Below are 21,511 nucleotides of genomic sequence, written 5' to 3' on the forward strand. Positions count from 1 at the left end.
CATATCACATTGTCTCAAATGTTGTAGCTTTATAGTAAGTCTTGATACATGGCAATGTAATTTTCCACTGTGAATCTTTAAGATTGCCTTAGTTATTATCGACCCTTCATTTTTCTATAAAAATTTTGGGGGACCTTCAAGATGGCAGAGGAGTAAGATGTGGAGATCATCTTCCTCCCACAAATACATCAGAAATACATCTACACGTGGAACAACTCCTACAGAACACCTACTGAACGCTGGCAGAAGACCTCAGACCTCCCAAAAGGCAAGAAACTCCCCACGTACCTGGGTAGGGCAAAAGAAAAAAGAAAAAACAGAGACAAAACAATAGGGACAGGACCTGCACCAGTGGGAGGGAGCTGTGAAGGAGGAAAGGTTTCCACACACTAGGAAGCCCCTTCGCGGGCGGAGACTGTGGGTGGCGGAGGGGAAGCTTCAGAGCCACGGAGGAGAGCGCAGCAACGGTGGTGCGGAGGGCAAAGCAGAGAGATTCCCACACAGATGATCGGTGCCGACCAGCACTTACCAGCCCGAGAGGCTTGTCTGCTCACCCGCGGGGCTGGGAGCTGAGGCTCGGGCTTTGGAGGTCGGATCCCAGGGAGAGAACTGGGGTTGGCGGCGTGAACACAGCCTGCAGGGAGTTAGTGCACCACGGCTGGCTGGGAGGGAGTCCGGGGAAAAGTCTGGACCTGCCGAAGAGGCAAGAGACTTTTTCTTCCCTCTTTGTTTCCTGGTGCGCAAGGAGAGGGGATTAAGAGCGCTGCTTAAAGGAGCTCCAGAGATCGGCGTGAGCCGCGGCTATCAGCGCGGACCCCAGAGACGGGCATGAGACGCTAAGGCCGCTGCTGCCGCCACCAAGAAGCCTGTGTGCGAGCACAGGTCACTATCCACACCTCCCTTCTGGGGAGCCTGTGCAGCCCGCCACTGCCAGGATCCTGTGATCCAGGGACAACTTCCCCGGGAGGACACACGGCACACCTCAGGCTGGTGCAAAGTCACGCTGGCCTCTGCCGCTGCAGGCTTGCCCCGCATCCGCACCCCTCCCTCCCCCTGACCTGAGTGAGCCGGAGTCCCCTAAGTAGCTGCTACTTTAACCCCATCCTCTCTGGGTGGGAACAGACGCCCTCAGGTGACCTATATGCAGGGGCAGGGCCAAAATCCAAAGCTGAACCCCAGGAGCTGTGAGAACAAAGAAGAGAAAGGGAAATCTCTCCCAGCAGCCTCAGAAGCAGAGGATTAAATCTCCACAAACAACTTGATGTACCCTGCATCTGTGGAATACATGAATAGACAATCAATCATCCCAAATTGAGGCAGTGGACTTTGGGAGCAACCGTAGACTTGGGGTTTGCTGTATGCGACTGACTGCTTTCTGGTTTTATGATTATCTTAGTTTAGGATTTAGACTTTATTATCATTGGTAGATGTGTTTATTGATTTGGTTGCTCTCTTCCTTTTATATATATATATATATTTCCTTTTTCTCTTTTCATGAGTGTGTATGTGTATGCTTCTTTGTGTGATTTTGTCTGTATAGCTTTGTGTTTACCATTTGTCCTAGGATTCTGTCTGTCCGTTTTTATTTTTTTTTTGTTTTAGTATAGTTTTTAGCACTTGTTATCAGTGGTGGATTTGTTTTATGGTTTGGTTGCTCTCTTCTTTCTTTTTTTAACTACTTTTAAATTTTTAATAATTTTTTATTTTAATAACTTTATCTCTTTTTATTTTATTTTATTCTTTTTTCTTTCTTTTTTCTCCCTTTTCTTCTGAGCTGTGTGGCTGACAGGGTCTTGGTGCTCTGGCTGGGTGTCAGGCCTGAACCTCTGAGGTGGGAGAGCCAAGCTCAGGACATTGGTCCACCAGAGACCTCCTTGCTCCATGAAATATCAAACAGCAAAAGCTCTCTCAGAGATCTCCATCTCAACATTAAGTCCCAGCTCCACTCAACAACCAGCTAGCTACAGTGCTGTACACCCTATGCCAAACAACTAGCAAGAAGGAACACAACCCCACACATCATCAGAGAGGCTGCCTAAGATCATAATAAGGTCACAGACACCCCAAAACACACAACCAGACGTGATCCTGCCTACCAGAAAGACCAGAACACAGGCACTAGTCCCCTCCACCAGGAAGCCTACACAACCCACTGAACCAAACTTAGCCACTGGGGGCAGACACCAAAAACAATGGGAACTATGAACTTGCAGCTTGCAAAAAGGAGACCCCAAACACAGTAAGTGAAGCAAAATGAGAAGACACAGAAACACACAACAGATGAAGGGGCAAGGTAAAAATCCACCAGACCAAACAAATGAAGAGGAGATAGGCAGCATACCTGAAAAAGAATTCAAAGTAATGATACTAAAGATGATCCAAAATCTTGGAAATAGAATGGAGAAATTAAAAGAAATGTTTAACAAGGAACTAGAAGAACTAAAGAGCAAACAAACAATGATGAACAACACAATAAATGAAATAAAAAATTCTCTAGAAGGAATCAATAGTAGAATAACTGAGGCAGAAGAACAGATAACTGACCTGGAAGATAAAATAGTAGAAATAACTACTGCAGGGCAGAATAAAGAAAAAAGAATGAAAAGAATTGAGGACAGTCTCAGAGACCTCTGGGAAAACATTAAATGCACCAACATTTGAATTATAGGGGTCCCAGAAGAAGAGAAAAAGAAAGAGACTAAGAAAATATTTGAAGAGATTATAGTTGAAAACTTCCCTAATATGGAAAAGGAAATGATCAGTCAAGTCCAGGAAACACAGAGAGTCCCATACAGGATAAATCCAAGGAAAACAAGCAAAGATACATACTAATCAAACTATCAAAAATTAAATACAAAGAAAAAATATTAAAACCAGCAAGGGAAAAACAACAAATAACATACAAGGGAATCCCCATAAGGTAAACAGTTGATCTTTCAGCAGAAACTCTGCAAGCCAGAAGGGAGTGGCAAGACATACTTAAAGTGATGAAAGGGAAAAACCTACAACCAAAGATTACTCTACCCAGCAAGAATCTCATTCAGATTTGATGGAGAAATTAAAAGCTTTACAGACAAGCAAAAGCTAAGAGAATTCAGCACCACAAAACCAGCTTTACAACAAATACTAAAGGAACTTCTCTAGGCAGGAAACACAAGAGAAGGAAAAGACCTACAATAACAAACCAAAAACAATTGAGAAAATGGTAATAGGAACATACATAATGATAATTACCTTAAATGTAAATGGATTAAATGCTCCCACCAAAAGGCATAGACTGGATGAATGGATAAAAAAACAAGACCCGTATATATGCTGCCTGAAGAGACCAACTTCCGACATAGGGACACATACAGACTGAAAGTGAGGGGATGGAAAAAGATATTCCATGCAAATGGAAATCAAAAGAAAGCTGGAGTAGCAATTCTCATATCAGTCAAAATAGACTTTAAAATAAACACTATTACAAGAGACAAAGAAGGACACTACATAATAATCAAGGGATCAATCCAAGAAGAAGATATAACAACTGTAAATATTTATGCACGCTGGGGCTTCCCTGATGGCGCAGTGGTTGAGAGTCCACCTGCCGATGCAGGGGACATGGGTTCGTACCCTGGTCCGAGAAGATCCCACATGCCGCAGAGCGGATAGGCCCGTGAGCCATGGCCACTGAGCCTGCGCGTCCAGAGCCTGTGCTCCGCAATGGGAGAGGCCACAACAGTGAGAGGCCCGCATACCGAAAAAAAAAAAAATTATGCACCCAACATAGGAGTACCTCAATACATAAGGCAAATGCTAACAGCCATAAAAGGAGAAATAGAGAATCAGTTAGAGAATCATAGTAGGGGACTTTAACACACCCCACTTTCACCAATGGACAGATCATCCAAAATGAAAATAAATAAGGAAACACAAGCTTTAAATGACACATTAAACACAAAGGACTTAACTGATATTTATAGGACATTCCATCCAAAAGCAACAGAATACACTTTCTTCTCAAGTGCTCATGGAACATTCTCCAGGATAGATCATATCTTGGGTCACAAATCAAGCCTTGGTAAATTTAAGAAAATTGAAATTGTATCAATTATCTTTTCTGGCCACAACACTATGAGATGAGATATCAATTACTGGAAAAGTTCTGTAAAAGACACAAACAAATGGAGGCTAAACAGCACATCACTAAATAAGCAAGAGATCACTGAAGAAATCAAAGAGGAAATCAAAAAATACCTAGAAACAAATGACAATGAAAACACGATGACCCAAAACCTATGGGATGCAGCAAATGCAGTTCTAAGAGGGAAGTTTATAGCAATACAATCCTACCTCAAGAAACAAGAAATATCTCAAATAAACTACCTAAACTCACACCTAAAGCAGTTAGAGAAAGAAGAACAAAAAAACCCCAAAGTTAGCAGAAGGAAAGAATTCATAAGGTCAGATCAGAAATAAATGAAAAAGAAATGAAGGAAATGATAGTAAATAAATAAAACTAAAAGCTTGTTCTTTGAGAAGATAAACAAAATTGATTAACCATTAGCCAGACTCATCAAGAAAAAAAGGGAGAATACTCAAATCAATAGAATTAGCAATGAAAAAGGAGAAGTAACAACTGACAATGCAGAAATACAAAGGATCATGAGAGATTACTACAAGCAACTAAATGCCAATAAAATGGACAACCTGGAAGAAATGGACAAATTCTTAGAAAAGCACAACATTCTGAAACTGAACAAGGAAGAAATAGAAAATATAAACAGACCAATCATAAGCACTGAAATTGAAACTGTGATTAAAAATCTTCCAACAAACAAAAGCCCAGGACCAGATGGTTTCACAGGCGAATTCTATCAAACATTAAAAGAAGAGCTAACACCTATCCTTCTCAAACTCTTCCAAAATACAGCAGAGGGAAGAACACTCCCAAACTCATTCTACGAGGCCACCATCACCCTGATAGCAAAACCAGTCAAAGATGCCACAAAAAAAGAAAACTACAGGCCAATATCACTGATGAACATAGATGCAAAAATCCTCAACCAAATACTAGCAAACAGAATCCAAGAGCACATTAAAAGGATCATACACCATGATCAAGTGGGGTTTATCCCAGGAATGCAAGGATTCTTTAATATATGCAAATTAATCAATGTGATAAACCATATTAACAAATTGAAGGAGAAAAACCATATAATCATCTCAATAGATGCAGAAAAAGCTTTTGACAAAATTCAACAGCAATTTTTGATAAAAACCCTCCAGAAAGTAGGCATAGAGGGAACTTACCTCAACATAATAAGGGCGTCTATGACAAACCCACAGCCAACATTGTTCTCAATGGTGAAAAACTGAAACCATTTCCACTAAGATCAGGAACAAGACAAGGTTGTCCACTCTCACCACTATCATTCAAAATAGCTTTGGAATTTTTAACACAGCAATCAGAGAAGAAAAAGAAATAAAAGGAATCCAAATCATAAAAGAGAAGTAAAGCTGTCACTGTTTGCAGATGATGTGATGCTATATATAGTGAATCCTAAAGATGCTACCAGAAAACTATTAGAGCTAATCAATGAATTTGGTAAAGTAGCAGGACACAAAATTAATGCACAGAGATCTCTTGCATTCCTATACACTAATGATGTAAAATCTGAAAGAGAAATTAAGAAAACACTCCCATTTACCATTGCAACAAAAAAGAATAAAATACCTAGGAATAAACCTACCTAAGGAGAGAAGAGACCTGTATGCACAAAACTATAAGACACTGATGAAAGAAATTAAAGACTATACAAACAGATGGAGAGATATACCATGTTCTTGGATTGGAAGAAACAACATTGTGAAAATGACTATACTACCCAAAGCAATCTACGGATTCAATGCAATCCCTATCAAACTACCAATGGCATTTTTCACAAAACTAGAGCAAAAATTTTCACAATTTGTATGAAAACACAGAAGACCCCGAATAGCCAAAGCAATCTTGAGAAAGAAAAACGGAGCTGGAGGAATCATGCTCCCTGACTTCAGACTATACTGCAAAGCTACAGTAATCCAGACAGTATGGTAATGGCACTAAAACAGAATTATAGATCAATGGAACAAGATAGAAATCCCAGAGATAAACCCACACACATGTGGTCACCTGATTTTTGATAAAGGAGGCAAAAATATAAAATGGAGAAAAGACAGTCTCTTCAATAAGTGGTGCTGGGTAAACTGGACAGCTACACGTAAAAGAATGAAATCAGAACACTCCCTAACACCATACACAATAATAAACTCAAAATGGAATAAAGACCTAAATGTAAGGCCAGACACTATAAAACTCTTAGAGGAAAACATAGGCAGAACACTCTATGATATAAATCACAGCAAGATCCTTTTTGACCCACCTCCTAGAGAAACGGAAATAAAAACAAAAGTAATGGGACCTAATGAAACTTAGAAGCTTTTGCACAGCAAAGGAAACCATAAACAAGATGAGAAGACAACCTTCAGAATGGGAGAAAATATTTGCAAATTAAGCAACTAACAAAGGATTAATCTCCAAAATTTACAAGCAACTCAATATCAAAAACAAAACAAAACAAAACAAAAAAAAACAACACCCCAATCCAAAAATGGGCAGAAGACATAAATAGACATTTTTCCAAAGAAGATATATAGATTGCCAACAAACACATGAAAGGATGCTCAACGTCACTAATCATTAGAGAAATGCAAATCAAAACTGCAATGAGGTATCACCTCACACCAGTCAGAATGGCCATCATCAAAAAATCTATAAGAAATAAATGCTGGAGACGGTGTAGAGAAAAGGGAACCCTCCTGCACTGTTGGTGGAATGTAAATTGATACAGCCACTATGGAGAACAGTACGGAGGTTCCTTAAAAAACTAAAAATAAAGCTACCATACTACCCAGGAATCCCCCTACTGGGCATATACCCTGAGAAAACCATGATTCAAAAAGTCATGTACCGCAATGTTCATTGCAGCTCTATTTACAATAGCCAGGACATGGAAGCAACCTAACTGTCCATCGACAGGTGAACAGATAAAGAAGATGAGGCGCATATATACAATGGAATATTACTCAGTCATAAAAAGAAACGAAATTGAGTTATTTGTAGTGAGGTGGATGGACCTAGGGACTGTCATACAGAGTGAAGTAAGTCCGAAAGAGAAAAACAAATATGGTATGCTAACACATGTATATGGAATGTAAAAAAAGAAAAACGTTATGAAGAACCTAGGGGCAGGACAGGAATAAAAACTCAGACGTAGAGAATGGACTTGAGGACATGGGGAGGGGGACGGTTAAGCTGAGATGAAGTGAGAGAATGGCATGGACTTATATACAGTACCAAACGTAAAATAGATAGTTAGTGGGAAGCAGCCACATAGCATAGGGAGGTCAGATCGGTGCTTTGTGACCACCTAGAGGGGTGGGATAGGGATGGTGGGAGGGAGACGGAAGAGGGAGGAGATATGGGAACATATGTATATGTATAACTGATTCACTTTGTTATGAAGGAGAAACTAACACACCATTGTAAAGCAGTTATACTCCAATAAAGATGTTAAATAAAATAAAGTAAAATTTAAAAAAAGGTTTGTTTTTTTTTAAAAAAACAAAAATTTAGTTTTAGCTTGTCAATTTATACACACAGAAAGAAAGCCCACTTTGATTTTTAATAGGATTGAATTGAATGTACAGATTAATTTGAAGAGAAGTGATATTTTTATATTGTTGACTTAAAATCTATGAACATGGTATATATCTCCATTTTATTCAGTTCATCTTTAATTTTTGTCAAAAATGCTTCAGTGTAGAGATCTTGCACATTTTTCTCTACATTTATTATGTTTATGCAATTGCAAATTGTATTTTATATTATTTTATTTTCATATAACTTATTGATATAAATAAATAAATAAAATGAATGCCAAAAAAAGAAGTAGATAGTAGAGTTTCAACATATAGAAATACAAAAGTACATCTGATTTTTTATCTGACATTTTATCCAGTAACCTATTAAATTTATTTAGTAATTCTAATAATTTATTTATGACTCGTAGATTTTCTGGGTACAGAATTACATTATCTATCTACACATAAATACACTTTTATTTTTTCCTTTTTAATCCTTATAATTTCCTTTTTTTTCTTGCCTTGTTGTTCTGCTAAGACCTACTGAATAGATGTGATATTGGCATGCATCCTTTCTTGCTCCAAAATGCAGCAGAAACTTCGAATATTTTAATATTAAATCTGATATTTACTGTAGTTTTTATTTTGTAGATAACATTTCCTTGTAGTTTGCTAGCAGGTGTTCATGATAAAGAGGACTTTTGTGTATCTATTGAGATGATAATATGGCTTTTATTCTGTTTACCTCACAGTGATTGTCTAAAATGAAACTCGTCTTGGTTATTACTCCTATTCAACATTGAACTGGTGGTTTTTTCCAGTGAAGTAAAATAAAAAGAAATAAAAGTCATCCAGACTGGAAAGAAAGAATTAAAATTGTCTTTATTCCTGGACGACACGATCGTATATATAGAAAATCCAGTGGAATCTATAAAATAGCTACTAGAACTCAGATAAAATCAAATAAAGTCTATAAACTCTCCCCTGAAAAATGATGACACAAAAACATGTTAAAATAGTTTTGGGGAATTAGCAGACCCCTGAGAGCTCATGCATGGAACATGGTTTTAAAACAGTGTCCTGGGGAGTGCTGTCCACCCACACATGGGTAAATGAAAGATCATCACAATTTTAGGGACTGTGTGCATGTCAGGAAGGAGGAGGTAAGGGCTTCAGTGGAAGATATGGTAAGAAATGAGGCTAGAAATGCAGGCAGGAGTGAGGTGAACCCACAGAGCACTGGTCTGACTTGATCAGGTTTATGTTTTAGGAAAAAAAAATCATTCCTGTGTTACAGGAGATAGACTGCCAGGTGGGTAGACAGAGGGAGAAAGTAGTTAGAAGGCTATCGTGGAAATCCAGGGCAAAAATAATAAAAGCCACTACGGAAATTTCCTTATGGAGGCTTGAACTTCATAGTGCCTGGTTTCATATTTTCATTTATCCTTTTTTATAGGAAAAAAGAATGTTGATAACTTTTATGACCATTTCCCGTGTAAGATCTGCCAATGGTCAGTAAATGACTTTTCTGTTACTTTTTGCCTAATGAAGGATGAAAAATAAATTGAAAGTTCTTCTACTCAAAGTTTCTTTTTGTTGTTATTGATGATGTTGTTGAGGGATTCTTCTGGCTTATTCTGCAGATCCCTCATCTATTTAGAAATATTTGTTCCTTTGTTTAAGGACTAGACAAATGCCTGGACACGGGTTTTTGCCCGACAAGGAATTATGGGAGTAAGAAAGACCAGGAAACCTGCGCACAGTTCATCTGCCTTCATAGACCCAGGAAAAAGTACAATGGATAGGGAGGGGAAGGTCAGGACTCCTTTCAGTTGCTGTAGCATCTGCAGTGCAGCCACAGACACACCTGTCCTGCCCTCTGCCTTCAGTAGGAGCAGGTGTCACCAGCTTAGAACCCGGGATCCAGCTGGACACTGGGTGTTTTCTGTCTTGGGGAGGCTGACTGACAGCGTGCTAGTAATATCTAAGCAGAGCTTGCTCTTTGCATTTAATAGAAATTAAGTGCATGGAATTTGACATATTCTGTCTGTAGTTTCCCTCTCATTTGTTAAGAAGATTTGAGGGACAATGTAGTCTGGCACAGAAAGAAAACCCAAGGTTGTTTTATTTTATAAATCCCTGATTTCCATGAATTCAGTTCTCACAGGAAATTTCAACTTATTGATTTGACTTCTTTCCCATTAGATCATGCTATCATCCTTGAAAAGCGATTTCGTCGGTTTTAAGAATAGGGAACTAAATGTGGTAAGGACTTGCTGACATATTTGAAGTCAGGAGAATAAGCAACTCTGAGTACATTAAACTTTGCTTTCTTGTAGCATATATTATAAAGATTGCAAAAGACCATATTGATATTTGCTCAAAGTAAGAAACAATTTAGTGGAGTACCTCTGCAGGAATTGTGGAGACAAGCAGATGCACTGGGCATGGAAATGGAAAAGTAAATTATCTTCATATATTTGGAACAACTGTTATTAATCTACCTACACAGGGGAAGACCTTGCCTCTCTCCACACAACATCAGTAAGTTAACTCTACATATAAAAGAGACAGGAAGGAAAATTAGACCATAATGTAGGAATAAAATGCACAAAATATGTTAAATTTGAGATCTACTGAGTGGAAAGGGGAACCTAAAATCAGGTCTCTTAAGACTCTTTAAATAATTTCAGCGCCTTAGAAATGAGGGACTGTTTCAAGGTAATTTTTCAACCTAATCCCCACAACTGTATGAGGTGTTATAAGATATACATGAAGAAAATAAAATCCCCATAATTATATAAGCTATTATAAAGCAGAGATGATGAAAAAATTAATAAACAACAACAAGAATACTTTGCCTCAGATTCCTCAGGCTTGTGCTTCTGTGCCCAGACAGTTCTAAAGAGAATCTTGATGCTAAAAGAGCCCTGACTCCACATGACCTTCGAGTCTGGGGCAGGTGTTTCTGGGGAAGGAGATGCGAAGTGAGGTGAGACACAGCTTTCCACTCCCCTGGAGCACCTTTGGAATCTGAAGGTAAAGCTGTCTCGGTGTTTGGTTTCTATTAATGAAATTTCCATGAACAGAACTACTTGATTTTGGACTTGCCAAGCCTCCACAATCTTACAATCCAACTCCTTGAAATAAAACTCTCTTTATATATACACATATCCTGTTGGTTTGGTTTCTCTGGAGAAGCCTGAATACTCGAGAATGTTAGATCTGTTATATAGTACATAACATATATGTACACACACACAATGCAACCACTGAAATGAATGAGCTCTACTGCCCCCCACATCAAGTTAAAACTAGCCTGCTGACCAAGTGAACAGAACATCCTTTTAGGAGGACGCCCACCATGCCCTGGTTGTCTCTAGGTTTGAGGTTCAGGGTTCAAGAGAGAAGACAATAATCTCAGCTAAACGCTTGAGTTGCTTTCTTCTCGGTGAAGGAAGCAAACAGAACTCCACTTTGCATTCTTGGACAATTTTCATTTGCCTGAACAACAATTTTTAAGAGAAGAACTATTTCATGAAACCTGACAGTTCATTTTCATGAGTTTTAGGAAATAGCACTACCATCATTTAGGAGACAGATTCTGGGTCCCTGCCCACCCCCACGCGAGCCTTTTAGAGGTTTGTGCTAACAAGAATTTAGAAGGAAAGAGGGATTAGGGTCCAGTGGATTTGCCCTGCTATTTTGTTGTGACTGAAGAAAGCAAGACTTTGCACATCATAATTCTACCCAGAAGCACTTGGAAGCCCTGAAAGCCCCTCACACCGGTGAGAGTAATGGACAGAAAAGGGGTGACTGAAAACAAGGAGAGGCCGTGAAATACAGCTTCCTCCCCATGACTCTGGGCTCATCACAGCCCCCTTCACCCCACATACATGCTAAGTGAGATATGGGGAAAATTAACTTGAGGATTAGGGAGAGAGTGCCTAAACTTCAAGTGCTCTTTTTGAGTGAACAGAGATCATGCAAAACAGCAGAACCAAAGTTAGGAAAAAGATCCTGTGAAGGAAAAATGTTCGAAGTGAATTGGAAATTATTTGGAAGAATGAAAGCCACAACTATGTTAGCAATCCCTTATAGCTTTTGCGGATAAGGGAAAAAAAACAAAAAACCAACCAACACTTTGTAACTACAAACTGAGTTTTCTATAACTGTGGCAAAGACCTAGTAAAACATTGTGTAACCCTTGTTTGGAATCCTTGCTTGGAATCGTTCTTGAGAAAATGTCCTTTTCACAATTCTTTATTTAGAAAACATTCTGTGTATATAGTTTTCTACCAAAGTTTTTGAAGAAATAATTTTCTATTACCTTCAGATTAAAATGTTAACTGGAAGTGGGCGAACCAAATAGTGACAACTTCTACTTGCAGAAATAGATCTGTTACTTTAAAAACAAATATTAAGATACTACTCTGGTAGCTGTATTGACCTCCAAGCTGTTCAAGCATCCCTCTCACCTTGCTCCACATCTTTGTATTGCCATAGATGATCTCCCATTGTAATGGGAAATCTGTAAACTGGTGTTTAATACAAATTAGGAGACTCTCAGGGCCCTTGAAAAGGAATCACATGAAATATTATGTCTTTAAAATGCTTCTTGGATATTTGGCAATGAGTTGCGCACTAGGAACTGCCCTCCATAACTTACGTGCACACAGCTGTCTCTAATTTGAATGCAAACCTGGCCGAGGCATCCAGAGCGAAGTTAAATAAGCTCCTCTGCACCGTGGGGCACGTCCATGTGCATTTATTACATGACACCTATTGGTTTTGTGTTTCTCACTTACCCAGCAAGAGACCCTGAATTGCCCATCTGAGGCACATTCTTGGCAACTGTCAAATCTGTTTTGCTTGCTGTCTTCGTATTTCCTGCTGATCTGTTTTCTTCTTTCCCTCTGTGGACCGTGCACAGCGTTGTAACACAACTGGGGAGGAGAAATGGAACTTTTGTACCTAGGTTGGGAGGATCATTAATTCCACAGATTTGCCGAAAGAAAACCAGGATTTTAATTCTGATTTTCACAATGAGTAAGTACTGCCTTACTGCTGGGGCATCTTCTCTTTTGTATCTGAGAGTGAATCTTCCTATTAATTTTATCTGCAAAAGATTTAATTAGTGCCCTGAAAATACTAAAGTGTTTGTATAGAAAAGGCATTTATTTTGGAAATAAAAAAGACATAAAGATGTTTAAAAAAAAGACATAGAATGCGTGCATTCCCTTGAAACATTCAGATTGAACAAGATCAAATGATTTGCTTGACATTTAGTGTTTGGGTCTTTGGATTCTGTGTTTAAATAAAAACGACTAGAATTTTTCTATTTAAAGAAGTTAACGGGAACTATAAAATTCTAGTGCTGAAAACGTTTTAGCTCTTAAGCAGCTTCTTTTATTTGCCAGATAAATAAACTGAGGCCCACAGCAGAGAGGTGACATACTAAAGTCACATAGCACAGACCATTACCAGTGACCTTTCTTCTACATTCTGTGATTCCTTCAGAGTGAAGGAACTGTTGGCTTTAGCAAAATGGGGTCAATCTACCTTTGTAAGCCTTAAACAATAGTAATTCTATATGACTGCTTTCTCCAGTTCTTCTCATCCTTACTAGTTAACAGTATCACAGCTCACCATCCTTCCTGCAGGTTGTACCATGGCTTTCTCACTGGTGGAAACTGCTAGACAGTAATAGAACCCCGGCTAGTAAGCTGGTTGGTATCTCAGTTTTTTTCTTTATATGCAATGAGTTAGCCAGAACAAAAACATATTTATCAGAAGTTCATACAAAGCAAGTCTAGCAAATATTGGATTTTCGTTAACCAGTTACCACTGTTCTCTCAGCAACCTAACAGTCATTCAAGGAAACTGATGAATTTATCAAACGGGGATGAAGAAAAATAATTTTCAAATGATCAGTTCAGCTTGGTTTCTAAAACATCTCTTGACTTTACGCAGTAAAAGTAGAGAGAGAAAAATATCCCTTGGTCCCAGCTTCTTCAAAGTCTGGTCCCAGGGCTCCACGAGGACCCTGTGTGCTCGTACATTAAATTCCCTATTGAAGCCAGTTTGAGCCAGAAAACAGTTCCCAAGGCAAGTGCTCAAAAGCAGGTTTGTGTACTTATTCATCTCAGACTTCTTTGAACCTAGTTCCTTTGAACCTAGTTCCTTTTCCAAAACTGTTAAAAAAGATTTAGAGTTAACATCAAACTTGGTATCGTTTTGTTCTTATCTTACTTGCCTGCATCATATAAGGTGACATTTAGCAATGAGGGTATATAGTATCTTGAACTGCGTGATGCTAATATGTTTTTTCCCCTTTACTTTGTATTTCTAGTCCATATCCTTACAAACTCATGCAAATCCGAGGTACTCTGAGATCTACTTTTCCAAAATATAAAATGCAAATGGACCAGGTAAACTCCATATAAATTCAATAAACGCGAACAGAGCACCTGTTATGTAGCCAGCAGTATGCTATCACCTATGAAAATGATGAGAATAAACATAACCCAGTGCATCAGACCTTAATATTAATGTCATTCAGTAGAAGAGTCACACATATGAAAATTAAAAAACCAAAAATACAGTATAACGTGTCACGTTCAAGTGTGCTAGACACTGCAGGAACTAACTATTTATTGCTCTTAACAGTATTATGGGAGACGATGTATTAGCTCTAATTTGGCCGTAATGATTACATTTCAGAGCTTTACAGATAAACTGATTTTTTTTAGTTAAAATAGTTTCAAATGTGTCAGATCTGTCAGTTCAGGCCAGTGAACTCCTCGTAGGAAGGTTACAGGGTTGTCGTCACTTAATATTGATTGATTGATTGATTGATTGAATTGATTGATTGAACTTTAGGACGATGAAGGAGGAAAATACTGTGGTGCTCTGGAGATCTTTCTTTTGTTCTTAGAGTACTTAAACACTTTATTTTGCTATTATTGTGTTATTTTCTCACACGGTGTGACTATATATATCAATATTAAATTGTATTTAATGTGAATATCAAATGTTCTATTCTCACTGATATCCTGAATTTATAAAAATCATTTAAATTAACTCATGATGAAAATAAGCCAACCAGAAGATGTAACTTAAAAGATTAAAAAGATTGTGGGGTAAGTGTGCAATCATTTGTCATCCAATTATTCTCAAATGTTTAAGATAAATCAATAAGGTTTGAGACTTTAGAATATTAAATGTTTGGTTATGAACTTGAAATAAACTAGTTTTTCAAAACACACCAAATAAAAAATTTTAATAAGATGATTTGGAGAATGTACTTGCAAAAGCTACTCTAAGGGCAAACGCCATTTACCAGTTTATTTGAATTAATTTAGCCAAGGATTTGCATTCCCCGTAAGGTTGTTTCAAATTTTAATTTTATTCATATCCCCATCCTGATACTACCGCCCTTACAATACCCAACTTGTGAAGTGAGCCTCTAATTATTTTAATTGATAAAAATCAGGAAACTCAACACTGCCTCACTATCAGCCCCTCTATACCTCCTTGCTCATCTCATAACCTGTCCCTCAAACTCAGAAGAAAGCTATGCCTCTTCTCTTTGCCAGGGCTAACCCTGTCCCTGTAATTCTCATCATCCTCACCCTTGCACCTTCACATTTATTCTTATTTTTTCTCTAGGGAAGCATAAAAAGAAAACGGTTAAGTATTCTTCCTCGATATGAAGAGGGAGGGACGGAAGAGAGAAAGGGAAGAAGTGAAGAAAAGCAGGAAAGTTGGGGGGAGGTAGACAGAGAAGGGGAGGGAGGGGGACAGAAAGAGGGAGAGAGATTTAGTGCTTCTATACAAGAAAAATAGAATGTTACTCGACTGGAAACACGGGCATTCTTCCAAAACACGGTATTTACAAAGCCCAATTCCTTCAGATTTCAAACTACTACAAACACAGGTCAGCCTGCAAATCAAATAAGTGTTTCCCACCTACTTCTCACTGCTGCTCCCTCAGCTTTAACCTGCTGTATGTAACTGCAAATGAAGCTTCAGCAAATGTTTGCCTGTTTTCCTAACACGGCTTGGCCAGGAGTTGTGAATGTTGGCTCAGAAGACCTGAGTGAGCAGTGACCAGCCAACAAGCCTCACAGCTTAGCACTGGGTAGGGCCGTGAGCCAGAGTGGGCCTTGGCTCTCTGCAGAAGAGGGTTATCCTAACTAATCACAGCAAAAGGAAGGGAGGAGGTTCTGTTCTACTCATGCAAGTCAAGTTGGCTAAATTCTGTCATTTTCTAAGCCTCCTATAAATGTGAAAAAAAAATCCCATGACCTAACTTCTATGTAGTATTATTGATTTGTTTCCCTTTCAAGATGCTGAAGACTTCCCAAAAAGGAAACCTACATTGCTTTTAATTTGCCACAGAGCTTGGCTTTGCATCAGTCATCTTAAGAAAATCTAAGAACTTCAAAATGCATTAATCCCCAGTGAACTGAATCTTTCTAAAATATTCATTTTTAGTGTTTTGGCAAAGTAGCCCCATGTCACTAGCTTAATTGCTGCCAGGTTATTTTCCAGTTGTCAAATAATCTTTTCCTATTTAAGAGTCAGAAATAAAAACATTCACTCATAAAGGAATTGAATAATTTGGATCACAAACAACATAAGTATTTATTTGAAAAACATTTTCTATTTGAGTAAAATGGCAAATCAGGTATAGTAGCTTCTTACTACTAATTCTAATTTGCACTCACAGTCACTTTTTATTCATCAAATTCAGAGATACTGCTACAGAAAACTATTTCACAAAGTATTTAGAAAAAAATATATACAGTCTCTCTGATAAAAAGTTAATTAAAAGAACAAAGCCAGGCAATATAAATGTAAGATATAAAACAAGCTCACATTTATAAACACAAATAAATAAATATATACAAAAGAGTCTACGTCAACATTGAACAAATAAAAGCTTTACAATGCAAGTCATCGTGACAGCAATGGAAAACATCTCAAGATCTTAGACTGACTCTAACATAATGTTAAAAAAAAAGAAAATAAAACAACCAAAAATACCCCAGAGAGTCTAAATTGATATTATTCTCAAAGTTAAGCTAAACTAAATTTTGGCTCCACAGCTAAATTCCTGTGTTTCTGCTCTCCTGCGGGGCTAGATGAAAGTGAGCACTACATGCGCAGAGCTGAGGGTAGAATTTGACTCAGTCTTTTAAATCCACTTGCAAATGTTTCTATTCAGCTGTTTATCCATTGTTTCTTTCCTTACCTGATTACTGGAAATTTATAAAGTGGAGCTGATATTGTTGTCAAATTTGAAAAAAAAAAAAAGTTTTCCCAGATCTGGATGAATACAAGTAGAAATCAAAGCTATTTTTAAAGCTATCTCTTAATTACTTTTAACTGAATAAGCACTTTGGGTAGAAATCTCACAGTTGAAAGCTAATTAAATTCTACCATCTCTAAGGCTTGGGGGAAAGTATATGAAGATTCAGTGACTATTTAAGGTTAATTTTCACCTAGATGTAACCTCTGCCCAAATAAGTAGCCTGTTAATATAGATGCCTAGAGAAAAGGACATGGCTCTACTGTAGGGTCTTGGTGACCTTAGATTTACTATCCTTTCCTACTACCTACACCCCTCCCCTGTGAAGGCCAAGCTGGGCAATGCTCCTGTCTTCCAGAACAGTGTTCCAGGATGCTACAAAATGGAACAGTATGAAAACCCATTATCATCCATTTAAGTCTGGCCAAAAGCTTCAGGATTGAAGATCAGCAAAAGCTGAGAGGCCCCTTGTTTGCTGCATAGCCTGAAAGCTTTCCTATGTTTCAGACTGAGAGCTACCTGCTTCCTGCACAGAGAGAAAGGTCCCCAGGTGCTCAGTCTGGTTTCTGCCTTTAAGCAGTTTGGTTCTGCCAGAATGTCTCATCTTCTCATCACTTAGGCTGCCACCTCCCAGAACCTGAAACATCTCAGATAACCTAGAGCAAATGTAAAGGTACAGCGTGTACTGAGACCGATTTCTAAGAAACTGGATATGAGTCCATCATTTAAGAACAATTAAAATGTGGTCTCTTACACATTCACTAGCAAACATATTCCTCAGGATAGTTTGATAGTTAGGTTAAGCTGCTTAGTATTATGCATGGCTTATATGCAGAGACCTAATCCATAAATAACACCCCATCTGTCTTGCCAGACCTCCTCTGGTTCTTATAATCAGAGGACTTATGTACAAATAGTTTGCAGACTGGCAAGTGTAGACCCACACAATTATAAATTATTTTGATTATGATAAGTCACCCACGTAAGTCTCAGTTTATATTCTTTGGAACAAAACTCTGGAAAGAGGAAGTAAGAGGCTTTTCATTTGTGCAAATGGAAATGTCTTAAAAAGTCTCTGGAGCAAAGACAAGACCATAGAGTCTCAATGGTTGTTTTTCCCAAAAGGGAGAGACTACTGTACACGGCATGCCTAATGGAAATCTGCATTCCTCCCATGAGCCCGCAGCTCAATGTACAGTAGAGCAGCAAAAGCAGAGGTGTAAGAGGGTCATTCTTCAGCTCCTGGGAGCTCCACTCTAATGGAACATCAACACTAAACTTGATTCAAATGTATAGGACTAAATTATAATTAATGATGATGCTTAAGCCTTGTGTCTTGAATAGGATAAGTGAAATAACATGGCCTCTTATTAACTAGGTCAAAATTTGGGGAATTCTTTCTTTCTTAAGCATGTTGTGGTCTTCAGGGTTAAACATCTGAGATAATGAGAAAAAATTCCTTTCTAAACTTTGAGTCAGACATTAAATACTCTTTTGTATCTGTGGTTGAAATTTCATTTAAAAAGAGGAAATGCTAATGCATTCATAGAAACCAGCACTGAGATGGGACCTGTGGGCATCTCTTTTGATTGCAGAGAAAGATGAAGGAGCAAACAGCCATATCCAAATCTAATTATTATGTGGGGTGTGAATGAGCTCTAAACTAGGGCTTGTCCCAAGCTCGGCCTGTCCCTTGCCCTCTAATTTTAATATTCCACCCCACAGCCCAAGTTCTGATTGATCCAATCAATCATATAGTTAAAAAAATCCTATCCCTGTGGCTACTGAGTGCTGCTCTTAGTACTGAAGTTGAGTGATGGTGGAAACGGCCCCATGGAAGAAATACACTGAAAAGACAGATTTTGAATTTCACAAAAGCCTTCTTCACAAAACACATTCTTCATATATACGCAGTTACCTAGGTAATACCACGTTTACATCTGCTAGTCAGAGTTTTCACAGCTTGCACATCTTCACGTTGCTGCAGACTGATGTCTCTTCCTTATATTAAAGATATTAAAACTTTGTGCTGTGGCTGAAGGTGTCTGACATGATAATATTTTTATAGAAATTATCTGAATGAGCATTGCAATAACCCTTGACCTTATCAATGACCTGATGGACAGGGATGATTGATGTTTGTTCTCCATCAGCATGGGTCAGTTTTGATGAGGACTTGTCCATGGGAGCATTGTCTGCAAGAAATGATACAAGAAATTAGGCTACAAAATGAGCTGGTGACATGCCTAAGGGCTAACGTTCTGGACGCTCTTTTGCACATTAAAGAAGATCACAAAGGAAATGAAGCTCTGGTTCTTTCTTAGTTTAGGTAATAGGCAGCACTAAAATGTCATGTTTTTCATCTTCAAAGTGCATCCTTGCATATGAAAGAATGTTAATGTGCCGTCTAGTAATTTGTGTTGGGAGTTGTTTTAAGAAATATTCTTGTAAGTGGTATTTTTCAAAGAGCCAGTGAATAGAATAATCAGAAAATTGCTGCAAAAATATATGTGGCAAATCAATCAAACAAGGTAGTAACAGATTATATAACAAATGAATTAAAAGGTGCTGAAATATCTGTGGAAGAAATGATATGATGTCTATGATATGTTTTCAAAATAATACATGGAGGGGAAAATGCGTAGGTGGCTATGAGTTGATATGAACAAGGAGATTCATTATATTATCCTCTCTATTTTTCATATGTTTGACACTTTTCATAATACAATTTTTAATAAAATATACTTTAAAGAATTTTGGAAAAGACAAGTGAATAAAAAAAAATAAAGGCTATTTTGAACACATTTTCTCATGGAAAAAACCTGTGAAATGATTGCAATATAGAAAAAAGGTATCTTTTATTAATTATTTTTAAATTATAAAAATCAAAATTATCTTTATCAGAAATATTTTAAGTATATATTTTCTTTAACTATGCTACAGTCTCAGAATGATGTTATTGCTGGCAGCACTAATATCAGAGCAATTGATAGCAATAAAGGACTGCTAAATATATTTCTGTTCTGAATTTTCCAATATCACATATTATTTTCCTAGACCCAAAGCTTTCTAAAAGTGATACAGCTAGTGCCCTGAAACTCAGCTAAGCACTATTATCTACAAATACATATGGCTGTCTTCATGTATCTTGTAGGTATCTGCTTTCCACATTTTGGAGAAAAATGCTGTCTTAAAATTAACTACAGAGATTTCACATCAATGAAAGAGCAAATGACCTTCTACAAAGTCCTCAGTTCCCTACAGTTGTATCTTTTCTATTCACTGTGGAAGAGGCAAAAACTCTATCATGAAAACCTGCTTCTAGGAATCATGGCTGAAAAATTGGAATGTTCACTCTAGGTGTTTTATATTTTGAGTAAGTTTGACCCAGTAAGTGACATAACATTAAAAATCCTCAATAATTGGTAAAAGCCATCATCATTTTATCTGTTGTCTTTGGAAACGGCTCAGATTGTTCAAGTGTGGTCTTGGTGTTGGAGCAGACACTAAATAAAATGAAGGCTAAAATAGAAAATGGAGTGTCTATTCCACTAAAGGAAGCAAGAGAGAACAGATGGCCTTTGGGAAGAGTGGGCAGACCGAAGCATGGTGGAATGATCATGTCCCAGGATTGGTGAGAAAAAAGCTCAGGGAGTCATTTTATAAGGCCCCCTCCCCATTCGGCTCTCAGCAAGCTGATTGATTCTGTGCTTTCCTTCAGTTCATACATTCACTAGCCATTGGTTTTCTGTTGGGAATTTTTCTATTGACTTAAATCGCAATAATGAACAATTTGTACTTGATGTTTTTAGAAAGCCACACATCCTCAAAGAAACTTCAAGGATACAATCACTCTGCTTCGCTGACAACTTCCAGGGCCACATTCTTTTTAGAGATTTTGACCAGCTCCATTCCAAATACGTGACCCAATTTTCTGGGTCTTCACTGTCTAAGAAGGTAAAATTCTGAGCAAGGTTTGTATTTCAATATATATGCTATTCCCAGTCCTCTGGGTAGCTATTATATGGTGGATAATATAGATTTTGATTATGGCTGCAAGTTTGAAAACCAGGGGCTAGGGAAATGAACTATTATTTCACCTATGCTTAAATTTCAAGCAGACAAAAGTCCTCAAAAAGCAGGCTTGGAATCGACAATTTCTCTTTTATGACTTCTATGAATGTACTGTGACATATCCAGTAATTCATAAGAGCAGCGAAAAAGTAAAGAATCTCACTCTGTTCTATAACAAACCTCTCAAGTACTGCTTTTTTTTTTTCCCATTATTTTACCTGGTAATGTGACCCACTAACTCCAGAACATGGTACATTTCCTAGAAGGAGCGGCTTGCAGACACCCCCATGCAGAGAAGAGCCAGCACAGCACAGGACCATTTGAAATTTCAGAAACTCCAGCTCAGTGCAGGAATTTCCTTGTGCTAGCTGAGAAGTATTGTAAAGAACAAGCAACTTTGCTGGTGCGGCAAGAGTCTTAGTTTAATCCATGCAAATATTCTCTTACTACCTT

The 21,511-nt window shown here is 38.0% G+C and overlaps 1 protein-coding gene across 1 annotated transcript in view; it reads right to left on the reverse strand.

Annotated features, from left to right (window-relative positions):
• Window positions 1-18,572: 18,572 nt before the first annotated feature.
• Window positions 18,573-21,511, reverse strand: part of ADGRG6 (adhesion G protein-coupled receptor G6) — a 134,380-nt gene continuing 131,441 nt past the window's right edge. Inside the window, exon 25 of the mRNA XM_082856103.1 lies at window positions 18,573-19,179. Within this exon, the coding sequence (XP_082712229.1) occupies window positions 19,001-19,179 (179 nt within the window). The 3' untranslated portion in view covers window positions 18,573-19,000. The remainder of the gene's footprint in view (window positions 19,180-21,511) is intronic.

This window comes from Leucopleurus acutus (assembly GCF_964270905.1).
Source record: "Leucopleurus acutus genome assembly, chromosome: 15".
Lineage (NCBI taxonomy): Eukaryota > Metazoa > Chordata > Mammalia > Artiodactyla > Delphinidae > Leucopleurus > Leucopleurus acutus.